This window comes from Coffea arabica, chromosome 2c, assembly GCF_036785885.1.
Source record: "Coffea arabica cultivar ET-39 chromosome 2c, Coffea Arabica ET-39 HiFi, whole genome shotgun sequence".
NCBI lineage: Eukaryota > Viridiplantae > Streptophyta > Magnoliopsida > Gentianales > Rubiaceae > Coffea > Coffea arabica.
The window spans coordinates 76,870,028-76,884,723 of record NC_092312.1 but is presented as its reverse complement, the minus strand read 5'-3'; the positions used below and the strand labels follow the sequence as shown (position 1 = coordinate 76,884,723).

At 40.1% G+C, this 14,696-nt stretch overlaps 2 protein-coding genes across 10 annotated transcripts; both read left to right on the top strand.

Moving 5' to 3' along the window:
• The first annotated feature begins 130 nt into the window (after window positions 1-130).
• LOC113728217 (protein IQ-DOMAIN 17-like) lies at window positions 131-3,399 on the top strand. The gene is made up of 5 exons (XM_027252780.2): window positions 131-759; window positions 917-1,231; window positions 1,814-2,062; window positions 2,154-2,297; window positions 2,433-3,399. Exons 1-5 carry the CDS (start codon window positions 622-624, stop codon window positions 3,177-3,179), a joined length of 1,593 nt encoding a protein of 530 aa, XP_027108581.1. The 5' UTR covers window positions 131-621; the 3' UTR covers window positions 3,180-3,399.
• Window positions 3,400-5,042: 1,643 nt separating this feature from the next.
• Window positions 5,043-11,458, top strand: LOC113728216 (heterogeneous nuclear ribonucleoprotein Q). 9 transcript variants are annotated; one of them, XM_027252779.2, is made up of 9 exons: window positions 5,043-5,066; window positions 6,724-7,121; window positions 7,214-7,330; window positions 7,473-7,613; window positions 7,729-7,908; window positions 9,393-9,597; window positions 10,449-10,630; window positions 10,753-10,821; window positions 10,894-11,458. In XM_027252779.2, the coding sequence occupies exons 1-9, from the start codon at window positions 5,060-5,062 to the stop codon at window positions 10,933-10,935; spliced, it is 1,341 nt and encodes a 446-aa protein (XP_027108580.1). In that variant the 5' UTR covers window positions 5,043-5,059; the 3' UTR covers window positions 10,936-11,458. The 9 variants fall into 9 exon arrangements, with proteins under 9 accessions (XP_027108580.1, XP_027108579.1, XP_027108575.1 ...); XM_027252778.2 differs by having other exon boundaries at window positions 10,891-11,458; XM_027252774.2 differs by having other exon boundaries at window positions 10,736-10,821.
• Window positions 11,459-14,696: the final 3,238 nt, after the last annotated feature.

Here is a 14,696-nt window from a genome sequence, read left to right as displayed (position 1 = left end):
TTAAAGACAGTTTTGGTTGGTGTGCAGTGTGCAGCAAGTGGCAAGTGCTACTGCATTTCTCAACGTGCATTGGTTTCTCTCCTGTCGATGATAAAAAAAAAAAAAAAAAAGTTAGGGAACTCACTCACCGCAGCTTTCAATGTGCGTGCACTCTCATTCATAATCATATCACTTGCAGGACACAGTACAGAACTAGTCTTCAGTGTTCTTCGTGCATGATGCGCCCCCGCCTTTTCCTAGTTATTAGTGCTAATTATTTTGCTTTCAAAGCTGCTGAACACCGCACCCGGACCCCTCCTCCTCCCCACCTCCTGTCTGCTCTGGTATCTGCCCTCTGACAAGTGACAACCCCCTCCCCGCTGTCCTCATTTTCCCCAAGACTAAAAGGAAAAAAAAAATTCCATCATTCCATTTTTGTTTTCTTTTTATATCAAAACACCTCATCCAAATCCCAGCGCACTCCGTCTCAACGCACGCTCTCTCACATTCTGGTTCAACAATTAATATATTTGGTTGCTTATGCGGTCAGTCATGGAGGTGTTAGCTTACTTCCGAGACTATTAGCATTAGCAAGTGTTCGACTGACTTAAATGCTGCAAGCAAAAGTACATTGTATGCTGCATGGGGAAAAAAGTAGGATCCTCTTGGTTGACCGCTGTCAAAAGGGCATTTAGATCTCCCAGTAAAGATAGTGAGAAAAAGAATTGCAGAAGGAAAGATGGTGACAACGAAGATGAACCGGAGGAGGAAGAAGAAAAGGTGCACCCACCGCCCCTGGGATCCTCCGTGCCATTTTTCCTTTTTTTTTTTTTTTTTGTAGTCCTACTGCTCAATCTAGTACAGTAATTTTCACTAGATACATGTTTTTATGTGTGGACAATCATTTCTTTTGTTCATTCTGAATTGGCGTATGCAGAGAAGGGGGAAACGAAGATGGCTCTTCCGGAAGCCGACCAACCACGAAGGTTTGACCCAACAAATGCCCGCGCTTAAACCACCAAATGCAGTGGATATCGCCGCAGCATCTGGATCCATGACTGCTCAAGCAGCTGCTGCGGAACAAAGGCATGCCATTGCTGTGGCAGTGGCGACCGCAGCTGCTGCCAAGGCCGCAGCGGCCACAGCCCAGGCAGCAGCAGAAGTTGCCAGGCTTGCCAGGCCACCACCTTCAAATTATGCGAGGGAGCATCATGCTGCTACTCTTATTCAAAGAGCTTTCAGAGGGTACCTGGTGAGTGGGTTTACAGATCTCGTCTCTGCTTGACCTGGGATACTTCTTCGTAGTTTTATTGAATTAGTTGCGGATCTCACCCGAACGTTTTCCTTTCTTTAAATGAGTACTACTGCTACTGCCTACTACACCTTACGTGGGGCCTAAACAAAATGAAAATGGAAATGCAGAAGGTTTGTGACTGTCTCGCAGAACAATAATATCAGCAGCAATTAGTAATTGTGATTTACTCATCAGACCTCTATTATTTGGTTGGTTGATAATGACAATTAATGTATTCAAGGTCTTCTTTTGAGGTTAAACCCTGCTTAATTATTTCCTGGGCTAAAGAAAAAAAGAGAACTGAAATTGGATAGAAGCAACCAGGTCGAGTCCCGGTGTATGTAATTCCCATTTTAAGACTCTGCTAATTCTCGGAAACTGGTTGAAAATTGCATACTTAGGTCCCGTTTCGACTGATATTATTTTCTGGAGTTTCCTTAACCAATCATATCTCCTCGTCTCGTCTCTTTCAATCATTCTGCTAAGTTAGCATAGCTAAGGGTGAGGGAGAGGGTCACTTTGTGATTTTTTTATTTGAAGGCAAGGAGAGCTTTTCGTGCGCTCAAAGGTCTGGTAAGATTGCAAGCATTAGTAAGGGGTCACAATGTCCGGAAGCAAGCCAAGATGACCCTCAGATGCATGCAAGCCCTAGTTCGAGTGCAGGCTCGAGTACTTGACCAACGAATAAGGCAATCTAGTGATGGAAGCAGAAGATCGACTACATTTAGTGACACCAACAGCATCTGGAGCTCGCGCCATCCACAGGACATTTCTGATCGAAAATCTATGGTAAGGGGCTGCTGTTTGAATGCAGTATCACCTGATCAGGCTTTCGGGTTAGTTGCCTAATGTGTTTTGTGACGCTCGTCCATTTGATTAGTCGAGAGATGGCAGTAGCATTCCCGATGATTGGGATGATCGGCCACACACTATAACCATTGAGGAGGTCAAAGCGATGTTGCAAGATAGGAAAGAAGCTGCTTTAAAGCGGGAGAGAACCTTATCTCATGCCTTCTCTCAGCAGGTTCTTCCTCTTCCTCTATAGTATAATAGTAGCATATGTTCTTCTTCCTCCTTTTAATTTGGACAAATTTTGTTTCAATATTAGACTAGTATTTATTATTAATAGCCTAAATGTATATGTTTTGCGCACCAACAGATGTGGAGAGCAGGAAGGAATTCATCTTTCGGCAGCGAGAATGAGCTTATTAGGGAAAATCACCAACGGCTGGATAGATGGATGGCCGCAAAGCCGTGGGAGAGCAGCAGGGGGAGGGCATCCACCGATCAAAGGGACTCTGTTAGAACTGTTGAAATTGATACTGCTTCCAATTCCCGCAGGCCGAGCCAACATCAAAGGCCTGGCTCACCTCTTCATAGGTCGTCCCAACAAGCGCAATCTCTCCACTCTCCTGTCACACCTTCTCCGTCCAAAACAAGGCCTCTCCAGGTCCGGTCCGCCAGTCCTAGATATGCTGCAGTGGAAGAAAGATGCGGCCATACTGCTCAAACCCCAACACTGAGGTCTAATTACCACCATTACAGCGGTGGTGGCCTGCACCAACAATCCAGAGGCATGACCAGTGCGGTGCCTAATTACATGGCCGCAACAGAATCTGCTAAAGCTAGAATCCGCTCTCAGAGTGCACCGCGACAGAGGCCCGCCACTCCAGAGAGGGAAAGGGCCGGCTCGGTTAAGAAGAGGTTGTCGTTTCCTGTCCCAGACCCATATGGTGCAGGCACAGGCTACGGAGATTATATGAGAAGCCCAAGCTTTAAGAGTGCTTGTGGAGTGCATCTGGGGTTTGAACAGCAGTCTAACTATTCATCTTGCTACACCGAGAGTCTGACAGCAGGGGAGATTTCACCATCTTCGACCGGCGACTTGAGAAGGTGGTTGAGGTGATTGAGCATTGAAGGGGAAGAAGAGAAAAGCTTCGATCGAGCATTAGATTTGGAGGGCCCTCGTAATCTGTACTATTTGCTTCTTCAACTCCAATTTGACTGCGTATTTTTTGCTTAGTTCCAGTTATATTTATGTCCCCTCTTTGCTCGTCAGCTTTTGATTCATTTACTTCGCGTCCTTCAATTTTAGATTTCCTATAAATTGATTTTTTTTTTTATAAGGGAAAGAGTCCTGTGGGGAACACGACCTATAAGGTCGGCCCAATGTTTTTTATTTTGTTATTATTGATTATTTGGATAATGCTACATATATATATATATATATATATACACACACACATACACGCACACACTATCATAAAAGAGGGAGTTTGCAAGTGAGTGATTGTCGACGGACCGATCGAATTCAACAATCAATTTTCGTCCCATTAGTTGTGTGGATGTTGTTAAACTAATGAGTGATTGCTTTGTCTGAGAAAGATCTCTGCACATTCAACTAGCATGATTCGGTGCTGCAATGCCAGTATGATTCTTAGTTAAAGCCACTGCTGAATGTAACGAATCAAAATCATAGGGTAGAATGCTACAATTTGGCTCTCAATGACTAACTGCTAAAAGAAACAGGTAAGGCAGCCCCACTTGTGTTCAATTGTAATCTAATGGAGCTGCAGATTACCTTGCAAGAAAACTAGATTCTGCAGGCTTTGAAGTGTTCAATTGTAATTGTGCCATAAGAGTTGGCCAAAAAATTTAGATGATGATAGGAAGGGAACTCTTGCTACGTAGAGGGGTTAAATTCTCTTCCGAAAACTCATGCACATTTTAACCGAGTTCTTCCTTACTTTCAAAACGATGCACACCCTGCTACTCACATTATACATCTTTCAATGTTTAAAGTTTGAATAAATTTTCTCTGTACACTATCACTGTTGGATTCATAACATGTGTACAAAAGTTGAATTTCAAATTCAATTTTTGCATAATTGTCATTCATCCAACGCTATGCACTATCTATCAGTGTAAGACAAATTAATCCCAAAATCTTACCTTCAAAACTTTGGGCTTCTAGAACAATAATGAAAAGGATCTAACAGAAATCTCGTGGAATTTGGATTGAGGACATTCTCACTTAAGTTCGGTTTGATAAATCAATTCAATATTTCAAACTCAAACATAATGGATTTAGATCGTAACGTATTCAGACGCGTTTGATAACAAAAAATTGAACAACAGGTGATAATGATTTTTTTTTTTTTGTTTTAATGCAAAACTTACTTTCAAAGCTAAATAAAAAATGCATTCTGGCTGTTGGAGGTGAAGTTAAATCAAATAGGCATGCACCATGCAGCAGTGGTGGGAATCTCCCCCCGGCCCTTTTCAGCCTTCTCTAGCCCAGTTTTGGTGGATATTTGGAGCGTGAGCTCGGAATATCACTTGTCCCGATAGGATTCGTTTCGTGCTGACTTGCCAATTCGATTAGGAAGCTGATGGGTAGGAAAACACGATGTTTCGGTTGGGCCAGACTATGTGGCGGACAGGCAAAAGACATTTGTACTTGGGTAGTGGCGTATAAATTTAAAATGTTACTTTGGTTCCAGAATGTATTATTAGACAGTTAGGAGGAAGATGATTGACATATATATATATATATATATATATATATGTCTGTTGAACAGAGAAAAGATTGAAGGATTAAGGTTTATTTATTTTGTTGGTATTTAATTTGCACAAAAAGCGTATAAATATCTATCTGTATTCTGTACACTAAAGGATTTAAGTTGCAGTGCACAGTTCTGGTTGAAATTCAGTCCGATTATCCGTCGTACACCCGGCTGCTGCTGAATTGTTGTGTAGTGTACAATAAGAAAAAGAAGAGATTAAATGGCTGGTGAGTAGCGGGTTGTCAAACTGTGTCCGACTCGGAAGGAAAGAGTTACAAGTTAGGGGGCCAAATTAGGGCCACTCTAAACAATTTTTTTTTTTTCTTTTAATTTGGTTTAACTGTCGTCGTGGTGTTTCGAGGGAGAGAGAGAGAGAAGAGAGTGGTTCGGTTCCTTAATAAGTAGTCCCGTCTGCGCGGCTTGTTGCGTCTCTTCTCTCTCTCTCTCTCAATATTACTACTATCTTTCTTGTTTCAGGTATTTAGCTCTCCCTTCTTCCCTCAAATCCCTCCACATCCACCATCAACAATACAACTCCCCCCAGATGCAGAGAAAAATAAATTAGTAGAAAGTCAGCCCCAATTTCATTTTGAAACCCCCCCCTCCCCCTCCCCCCAAAAAAAAAAAAAGAAAAAAAATCGATACTTTTCCCCTTAACAAAACAAATTCAGGAAGAAAGAGAAATCAAAAGAAGGCAAAGATTTACTGCTATCTCTTCTATCTCTTTTGGGTTTTGCAAAGTCTCGGTCATGTCTTCTTCTATACATATCTTATATGTGTGTATATTGCTCTCTCAAGCTCTGCTACTACTACATGTGGCCCTTTTTCTTTTATCTTTGCTTATCCCAACCTGAACTTCCACCATGAGCCTTTGAATTTTTCTGTTTTTGAGGTATCCCTTTATTTTGCATTTATTTATTTATTTATTTTAGCTTTTTTAATCCTTATTACTCCCTCTGCACCGGCATTTTAATATGTTCATATTCGTACCACTCTGCTCAATTCTGTGTTTTACTTCCATTCATTTGCCTTTACATCTGCTCTTCTGCATCACATGTGAGGTTATTTATTTTGCATCCAATTCCACACCTGCCTTCCTTTTACATACTTTTCTGTTTCCCCTTAACTGCTTATCATTCCGGGAAAGTTATTGTCCATGTCCAACCCAAATCTAGGGGTTCGGTATTGTTTGCTTCTCCTCTTTTCACTATTTGCCAATTTTCTGTCATTCTATGCTCTTTGCGATGTCCTTGCACTGTCGTACTTTTGCCTATCTTGGTGAAACTTTACTTGAAATTTCATGCCACTGTTCCTAGCAGCGGTCGGCTTCCATTCCGACTAGTTTTTTTTTTCATATTTTTTGTCAAAAAGATAACAGATCATATAACTTAGATTTGTTGCAAAGCTCTTAGAGCAACTGACCTTCTAAATCTGCTCGAGCATTCCCTTTGCGACTAACTAGTATTAATGTTGTCTATTTCTCTTTTCAAAACGAAAAGATGGGGAATTCGAACTTGAAAGAGTTTGGGATTGTCTCTGCTGGATTTTAGTTTACTGCCTTTTGTTAATTACCCCTTTCTTTCCGTTGTCCAGTTATTCTACTTTTGCTTGCATTTTAATCAACTACATCCTATTTGTCATCTTTTACTAAAACTTTGCGTTTTGCTTGACCAGGTAACTCTAATTGCGTTATCCCTGACAGAATTAGCTTTTAATGATCTCTGTGTCTAATTGTGTGTGAAACTTTCCATGCTGTCATATAGACGTTATCTACTCTGATAGATCATAGTACCACTTTACCTGATTCTCGCTGGCAAGATTTTTTGCTGGCAGCGATTTTGGTGGACACGAGTGTTGAATGACAAGATCTGTAACATATTGTAGCCATGGCTGAGAATGCTGAAATTGATGATCGAGTGGATTTTGATGATGACAACTATATTGAAGAAGAAGATGATGTTGAGGAACAGATGGAAGATGAAGGTGCAGGAGAGGGGGCTGAAGAAATTGGCGAAGACCAAGATGAACAACATGAGGACTTGCAACCTGGGGATTCTGGGAAAGAGCAGGTATTCGAAGGCGTCAGGAACGACCTTGGTGCTGAACTTGCAGAAAACGTGGGAAACCCGAATTCCTCCAATGATGTGGTAGAGAATGATGAACATGCTGAACTTCTTGGCCTTCCTCCTCATGGTTCTGAAGTATTTATTGGTGGACTTCCCAGAGATGTTTCCGAAATTGACCTCAAGAATCTTTGTGAATCCATTGGTGAAATTTTTGAGGTCAGTTCCAAGGCTGTGAAGAAATTCTATAGCTATGTATGGTTGTGGTCCAAATGTAATTGTCTAATTTTGATCGTTTTTGTCCTTTGCAGATAAGAGTAATGAAAAATAGGGATACTGGTGAAAGCAAGGGTTTTGCTTTTGTGGCATTCAAAACAAAAGATGTTGCTCAAAAGGCCATTGAAGTACTACATAACAAAGAGTTCAAGGTAACTTTTGCAGAATCTATCTAGCTTTTTTATTTTCTTGGCAGTATTTCTCGTCGAATTTTATGTGTTTTGAGTAGACCTATCTAGTTTATTTTGAAATATTCTTCTAATTTGTACCTTCTTCTGTGTTCCACGAGTATAGGGAAGAACCTTAAGGTGTTCACTGTCAGAAACAAAATACCGATTGTTCATTGGCAACATCCCTAAGGTTTTGACTGATAATGACTTCAGAAAAGTCATTGATGACACTGGTCCTGGAGCCGAAACGATTGAGCTTATAAAGGTTTTTCTCTTCTCCCCTTAAATATCCAGAGTTGAATACTGTTATAGGTTTAAGTCTTTCACTATTCAGCATTCAACTTGAAGCTGGTCTCACTGGTGATAATCTCAATATACAGGATCCACATAATCCAAATCGTAATCGTGGGTTTGCTTTTGTTGAATATTACAATAATGCCTGTGCTGATTATTCAAGGCAAAAATTGTCTAATACTAGTTTTAAGCTAGAGGGCAATACCCCAACTGTCACCTGGGCTGATCCAAAGATCACACCTGATCATTCAGCTGCTGCTGCTCAGGTATTGTCCCAAATTCATGCAAATGGTTGATTTTTAAGATGTGAAAGTTTTTTCCCTCCTTTTATTGAATTTTCTTTGCAGTCTGATCTTTTACCAGTATGTCCGCATATTGAAGATGTTAACTTGAAGCTTATAGAAGGTTTAGAGCAGCCTTTGGCGTGTAGATGATGAACTTCCATAAGATTTCATTCACTCAACATGCTCTAGAAGTAGATATTTTGGATGAACTCACAATTTGATATGATATTAGCCCTGTATTAAAAGTACGCAAAGTTCTTGATTTTGTGTCTCACCGATATATTTTATAATTCTAATACATGCGTCTCCCACGTCAGATGCAGTATCTATGTTGTCTTGAAGCCAATATTTAGGGCATTCACCATTTTAGCAACTTAATTCTTAGATTCAGTGTTAATTCAATACCTTTTCATAAGCAGCTGATGGGTATTGCTAAAGAATTTGTATTGCACATATAGTGGCTTAGGACTATTGTTGTTTGGACAGGCATTAATTGACTTGAACATTAATTACATGGGCAAGGTGTGTCCCTTTCAACTATTGGTTGACAACCACCATTGTTTCTTTGCATCCTTAGTTGGGTCTGACTGCTTTTAGAAAGTCATAATGAAGTTCTTTGAGGAACTGTCATAAAGAGAGGGCAGCAAAGTTGGTTTATAAATTGGTGCTGCCACCTTGTTATTTTCGGAGGGGGTTCAGAAGATAAATAACCAGAAAATCCTACATATGAACTGATGTAAAACTCTTCATCAATAACATCTTGTGGAACTTTAGCATGCAAAGGCGGAATATCATGATGGGGTGGAAAGATGATTCAAGAATTTAGAAGTTCAGTAGTGGTATATCTTATCTATGGTTTGACTCAGAGAATATCAATTGCTGGACTTCAGTATGAACTGTCACTTAGACTAAAAAAAAAAAAGTTGACATGGAGTTTATGAGCAACAACACTTGTTTTTCATAGTTTGTTTATTCTGGTGTAAAAGGAGCAGTTTGCAGTGATGTAGACTAAGCAGTCATCTTAGTATCAAAACTTAATTTTTCTTTACTTTAAGCATCATCCCCTGATGCAGTTACATACTCAGGACATCTTTCAATTCTGTTTTAAAAATGGGGAAAAAATTTTAGCACTGTGTTGGACAATTCATGTGATGGAATTGCTTGCAATGTCTTCATCAGTGTTGCCGGAATGACTTGCTGCGCTTCACTCAACCTCCCATTAATGTATTCTTGTTTTTTAAATTCTTCAAAGGTTTTACTTTTTGGGATAACTTGACTGCTAGTATCCTCTAGCTAAAGGTTATTATACATGTTATATCTGTTAATGTTAAAGATAAATTTTCTATCTCATCGAAAATAAGTGAATCAAGAATTTTACAATGATAGTTGAATCATATCATTCCTTTTCACTTTTGAAGCTTTTGTGATACTGGATTTCTGGCTTAACACACATAAGCGTGTTACAGGTCAAGGCTCTTTATGTGAAGAACATACCTGAGAACACCTCTATTGAACAGTTGAAGGAACTGTTCCAGCAGCATGGGGAAGTCACTAAAGTCATTATGCCGCCTGCCAAAAGTGGAGGCAAACGGGATTTTGGCTTTGTCCATTATGCAGAGAGGTCAAGTGCTTTGAAGGCAATCAAAGAAACAGAAAAATATGATATTAATGGTACTTTCTGGGTCTACTTTGAGTCGGATAAATTATAATTTCAAAAAGTTACGAGCATATAATAAGCAATTTTGGGGGTAATATTGAAGGTTTGTACATGTATAGAGATGACCAATGAACCTTTTTAGGTGAAGGGTTAATGGTGGATGTACTTGGCTCTAGGTTGACAGTTTTGATGGATTTATGAAATGCCAATTAGATTGATTTGCTTGAACAAAACCATAGTATGCTTAACAGTCAATTTTGTGCTTCTCACTTGTCTCGGATTAGCATATGCCATACGTTGCTCAGCCTTCTTATTTCCTTGTCATTCACTAAGTCTTCTGTCTGCACCTATTCAAAGTCCAAACATCACTTTGTTACATTTCTAACCACTGTAAACGAGACTGTTGAAAGATCTGGTCATGTTTCTAGAAGCATAATTTTGTGTGATGAATTAGGTATCTGAATATGTGTATCTCATGTCCGGCTTAGTATGGTCCTTTTCAACCTCTTTTCTTCTTTTAGCTTCAGTTAAAATGCGATTTATATTTAGAAACAGTAGGTGATAGATCTCCTCTGATCTCGATTTTCTATTCAAGGCAAACTAAAACACCGACACCAACTTTGGCAGAACTGTTGACTGCTAATTCTTGTTTCATTTAGTGTATGTCGGTGTGCATGTTTCTGCGCATGGAGTTTGAGTCAGGATGATGTCATTTTTTCCTCTTTGTTGACATGCTGCTGAAGAAATTAGATGAACCTGAAATATGCAAGTATCAAATGCTATTCAGTCTGGGCTTGAGCCCTTGAGAGTTGGTCTCGTTTCTTTCCTCAGTTTGGCTAATTATAGTAAGTTTTGTGGGAATCAGGCCAAGTATTGGAAGTGGTCCTTGCAAAGCCTCAGAGCGAAAAGAAGTTTGATGTGGCTCATCATTCTCCCAGTTCTGCACCTCTTCCTAATTTTATCCCTCCTTCTGGGTATGGTGGTTTTCCCATGAATCCATTTGGCCAAGTAGCTCCTGGATACGGTGCGGTGGCTGGATTTCAGCAGGTACTTCTAATCCAGACTTTAGTAGCCTATGAACTGAATAATGTGTGCTTTGCTAGAAAGTTGCTTATTTCATGGTTTTTTTTTTTTTTTTTCACTTTTCAGCAGCCTATGATATATGGCAGGGGTCCAATGCCGGCAGGGATGCAGATGGTGCCAATGGTTCTCCCAGATGGGCAAATTGGCTATGTTCTGTAAGTTGCCCTTCCCTTCCACTGTGGTTTTGGCTTTGGAGGTGAGATTCTGACTGGTTTTGGTTTTAGCAGTCAGCAGCCCGGCATACAGATGCCGCCAGTCCGACCTCGTAGGAATGATAGGGGCAATGGCGCTGGCCGAGGAGGAACAAGTGCCAGCAGTGATGACACTGGGCGCAACAGGCGGTATCGGCCATACTAGGAGACCATTGATGTGATGTACTTGACTCAGATTGTTAGTTATGCCTAGCTACACCTAAAATTTAGTCTGCTCGTCTTACTGGCTATCCGGAGCGTATAAGAGAGGGAATCAGATTAGAAGAAATGGCCAGCAACGTGGTTAGCAGGGGGGGGGGGGGGGGGCTGTAATTCATCCCGGGCTGTTGATGGCGTTAGGAACTACCCTTGATTTTTCACATTGCTTGTTTTTTTTTTTTTTTTTTTTGTGGTTATTTTTTTCCCCTATCATGTGATCCAAAGAAAGGAAAAAAGGGAACGCTAAAAACGAAGGTCATGGTGTGGCGAGAGTGTAGGCTTCGTACAAGCAACCTCCCAAAAGCTTCTCGAGTGTCAAAAACAACTTCCCAAGGTCATTGTTTTTGAAGAAACAATGTGGATGCGAATGCCTTTTAAAACATTAATCTTCCATTTCATGCTTTTATCTGATCGTTTAAAGATGTTGGATCTATAGAGCGACCCCAAAAGAAAGTGTTGTACGAGTGTCGTTCTCGTTTGAGAATTCATACATTTCTTCTTCCCGTGAACGGAGTTTTGATATTGAAGAGATGCGGAACCGGGAAAGAACGCTATACATTTTACGTGGAAGAATAAAAGGAGTTCGTACAGTACACATAGGAATTGAGCCTCTCAAACTGAAACTCATAATAACTCTAAAAAGGTGTAGTTGGAATTTCGCTAAACATCCGTAAGCAAAAGCTCTTCAAGTCTCTTCTCCAGAGCTTCCAACCGAAACCCCCAATCACTTTGGATGCACAGCCAGCGAGGCCCAGCATTAGTATTACTGCGGTCATCATCCACCTCCACGGCCCTCCTCATCTCATCTTCTTCTTCTTGGTTTGCATTGCATCTCTTCTGCCGCTGCTGCTGGTGTTTCTTGGCTTTCTCAGCTGTGGCTCTTTGTAATGCCCACAACACATCAGAGCCACTCAACTGCCTCCTGTCTTCACCGCCCCCCTTTTTTGCCTCTTGCTTGGCAGCTTTGTCTTGCTGGTTTCCTTGTTTTTCATTACTACTAGGCCCTTTCAGTCTTACTCCAGGCGAGGAGGAGGAGGGGGGCTTCAGTTTTTGTTGCTGCTGCACCTTGGATTGGAAGGCAGCGAGGACGGCGACCTGGCCCCCAACACCAACATTATTCTGCCTGCGCTCTACTTTAACACGCGTATCGCGGCAGCAATTTTCAGGCCACCGGGGGAAAGCAAATGAAACACGGCACCTCTGGGGTGGTAGTCTGACATCCACAGGGGTGGCGGTGGAGAGGGAATTATTGTGGGTGAAAGATGTCGGTGGAGCAGCCCACATTTCTTCTGCTTTCGGGGCTGCTCTTCTTCAACTCCGTTTGCTGGCCCCGCTTGCGTGGTGCTAGTCAGAGGTGTAGATTCTTACACCTTAGGCACCGACATGATCTTAAACATGTGGCCCAGGACGATTTCTATTTCGTGCTTCTCCAGAAATAGGAATTCCCCTCTCGTCGGGCTTAAACCTGGGCCTTGCCGATTTCGACCCAAGATCTTACAAAGTGGCCCATCGTGGCTGCCTGCCTGCCTGGCCTTTATGGCTTCATAAGAATTTTGCAAAAGTTTGATTATAAAAAGTAAGCAACTATAGAGAATCTTGTATGGATTCGAAATTTAACTCTTTTTTGGTTGGCTATCCAAAAAAATTAGCATCAAAATGCAAAAGCAAACCGCAGCCATATCGAAAAAAAATAAAATTTATCCATCCCAAATTAGTTGAAACCTTCGATCAAGAACAGGTAGATACTAGTAAATGAGGTACACCCGACTTGCATACAATAAACACAAATGAAAACACATGTAAAGTTGTTTTCTTGAAAACTGTGAAGTATTACGATGCAAAATGCAAATTACAACTCTACATGATTTTCTCTCCGGAGCAATCAATACTACTGATCTTCTCGGCAAATAATTTTGGGTGTGCATTTAAGGCCACGTAAGTTTTTGTCAGACATTATTGAAAGGGGAAGGGGAACCTCTTTTTAATCTCTCACTTCTCACCAATATGCTCAAACGCTCTAGTTATGCAATTCTATAATACTTTTAATGAACACACCAACTAAAGTTAATATAATTCGATTATCATCTTTCTTACTTTTTTTTCCCCATAAAGTGTTATGCAATTAATAAAGAGATGAGTGTGGATGTTCATTTATCTTCTCGATATATATACATTGGAATATTCATTTTCCTACAAGGTTTATTGAGGCATTTTTTTTTTTTTTTTGTAGTTACGTTAGTTCATTATAGAATTATTTAATTCATATGTTTGACGTATTAAATTTATTTATGGATCTTAAATAGAGTTCATGTACCTTTAATCTTGTAGTGCTTACAAGGAGAGGGAATATAAACCTCATTTATAACCTTTGAAACCATTATCACTATTTCCTTGCCTCTATTCTACTTCCTTTATTCTCTGCTTTTAATAGTTTATATTATGAATAAATCTCACGTGCACTAACAGTGAATACACTATTACTGTTAGATCCATGATATATATATATATGTGTGTGTGTGTGAAAATTGAATTTTAAATTTAAATTTTATATAATTGTCATTCATCCAACACTGACTGACAGTGTAGGAAAAATTAATCCTCATTTTATTAGTTTCACAACATAAAGCAAATATAAGTCCAGCAAACAAACAGAAAGCACATAAGTCAGCAAGTGCACTGGGAAAAAGGGCTTCAAACCTTTCAAATTCCGTAAATTATATTGAGAAGATGATGTGGAAAGGGTGTTGAATGCCTTGGCTTGGTCCTAAAAAACAAAAACAAAAAACAAAAAAACAAAAAATAAAAAGAAAAGGAAAAAATCTCGTGAATGAAAAGGACGCACTACAATTTTTCGTGCAAGTGGGGTTTCCAGGCGTTCAACCATTCTATGGTACCAATTTAAACTCTGGAAACATGCACGGTCCCTCTAGGTTCTTTCCTTTTAATATATATATATATATATATATATATTTTTTCTTTTTAAGTGACACGTTATTTTTCTTAGCGAAAGTAACTTTCATGTTTGAGTAGAGATCATGTTTCTTCTCCATATAGAAAAGAAAGAATGACACCAAATGTTTATACTAACTGTTATTTTAGCCCAAAAACTTTGCCAAGATAGATAAGTTGGTCAAAGCTTGATGGAGATCCTATTGTTTCTCATCTGTTTCACTTAAATTTTACTCCGGCGGTGGGGGTTGGGGACCAACCATATGCAGGCTGGTTAGTCACCCACTGAAACCACGAACCGCTGCTACATAAACAATACTACTATATCACGTTTTTTTATTTTTTAACGCTTAGGAAGCAATGGCCAATGTCCACCGCCTGTAACATATTATAGTCCTCTCGTCCTCATGGTTAGGTGATCGCTTAGGTAGCAATGGTCAATACCTGCTACCTGTGATAGGCATTTAGCTTTGGTAGAAATCTCTCTGAGGTTAGCATTATTAGTCCTTGCTGACACTCAAGTAGCAGCACTGGCAGCGGTACAAATCTAAGATGATGGAAATGGGTGTTGACCATGTAGGGATACACACAACACACACGTCTCTATTTTATAGGCCTCCTTTTAGATTTTAAAAATTACATTAACCTCCCTTAAAATCTATTATCTTATA

Excerpts from the sequence above, each read along its gene's own strand:
- LOC113728217 (XM_027252780.2), top strand. The coding sequence starts at position 622 with ATGGGGAAAAAAGTAGGATCCTCTTGGTTGACCGCTGTCAAAAGGGCA. Across the intron at positions 2,063-2,153 it reads TTTCTGATCGAAAATCTATG|TCGAGAGATGGCAGTAGCAT; the intron begins GTAAGGGGCTGC and ends CCATTTGATTAG. Across the intron at positions 2,298-2,432 it reads CTCATGCCTTCTCTCAGCAG|ATGTGGAGAGCAGGAAGGAA; the intron begins GTTCTTCCTCTT and ends GCGCACCAACAG.
- LOC113728216 (XM_027252770.2), top strand. Across the intron at positions 7,331-7,472 it reads TACATAACAAAGAGTTCAAG|GGAAGAACCTTAAGGTGTTC; the intron begins GTAACTTTTGCA and ends CCACGAGTATAG. Across the intron at positions 7,614-7,728 it reads AAACGATTGAGCTTATAAAG|GATCCACATAATCCAAATCG; the intron begins GTTTTTCTCTTC and ends CTCAATATACAG.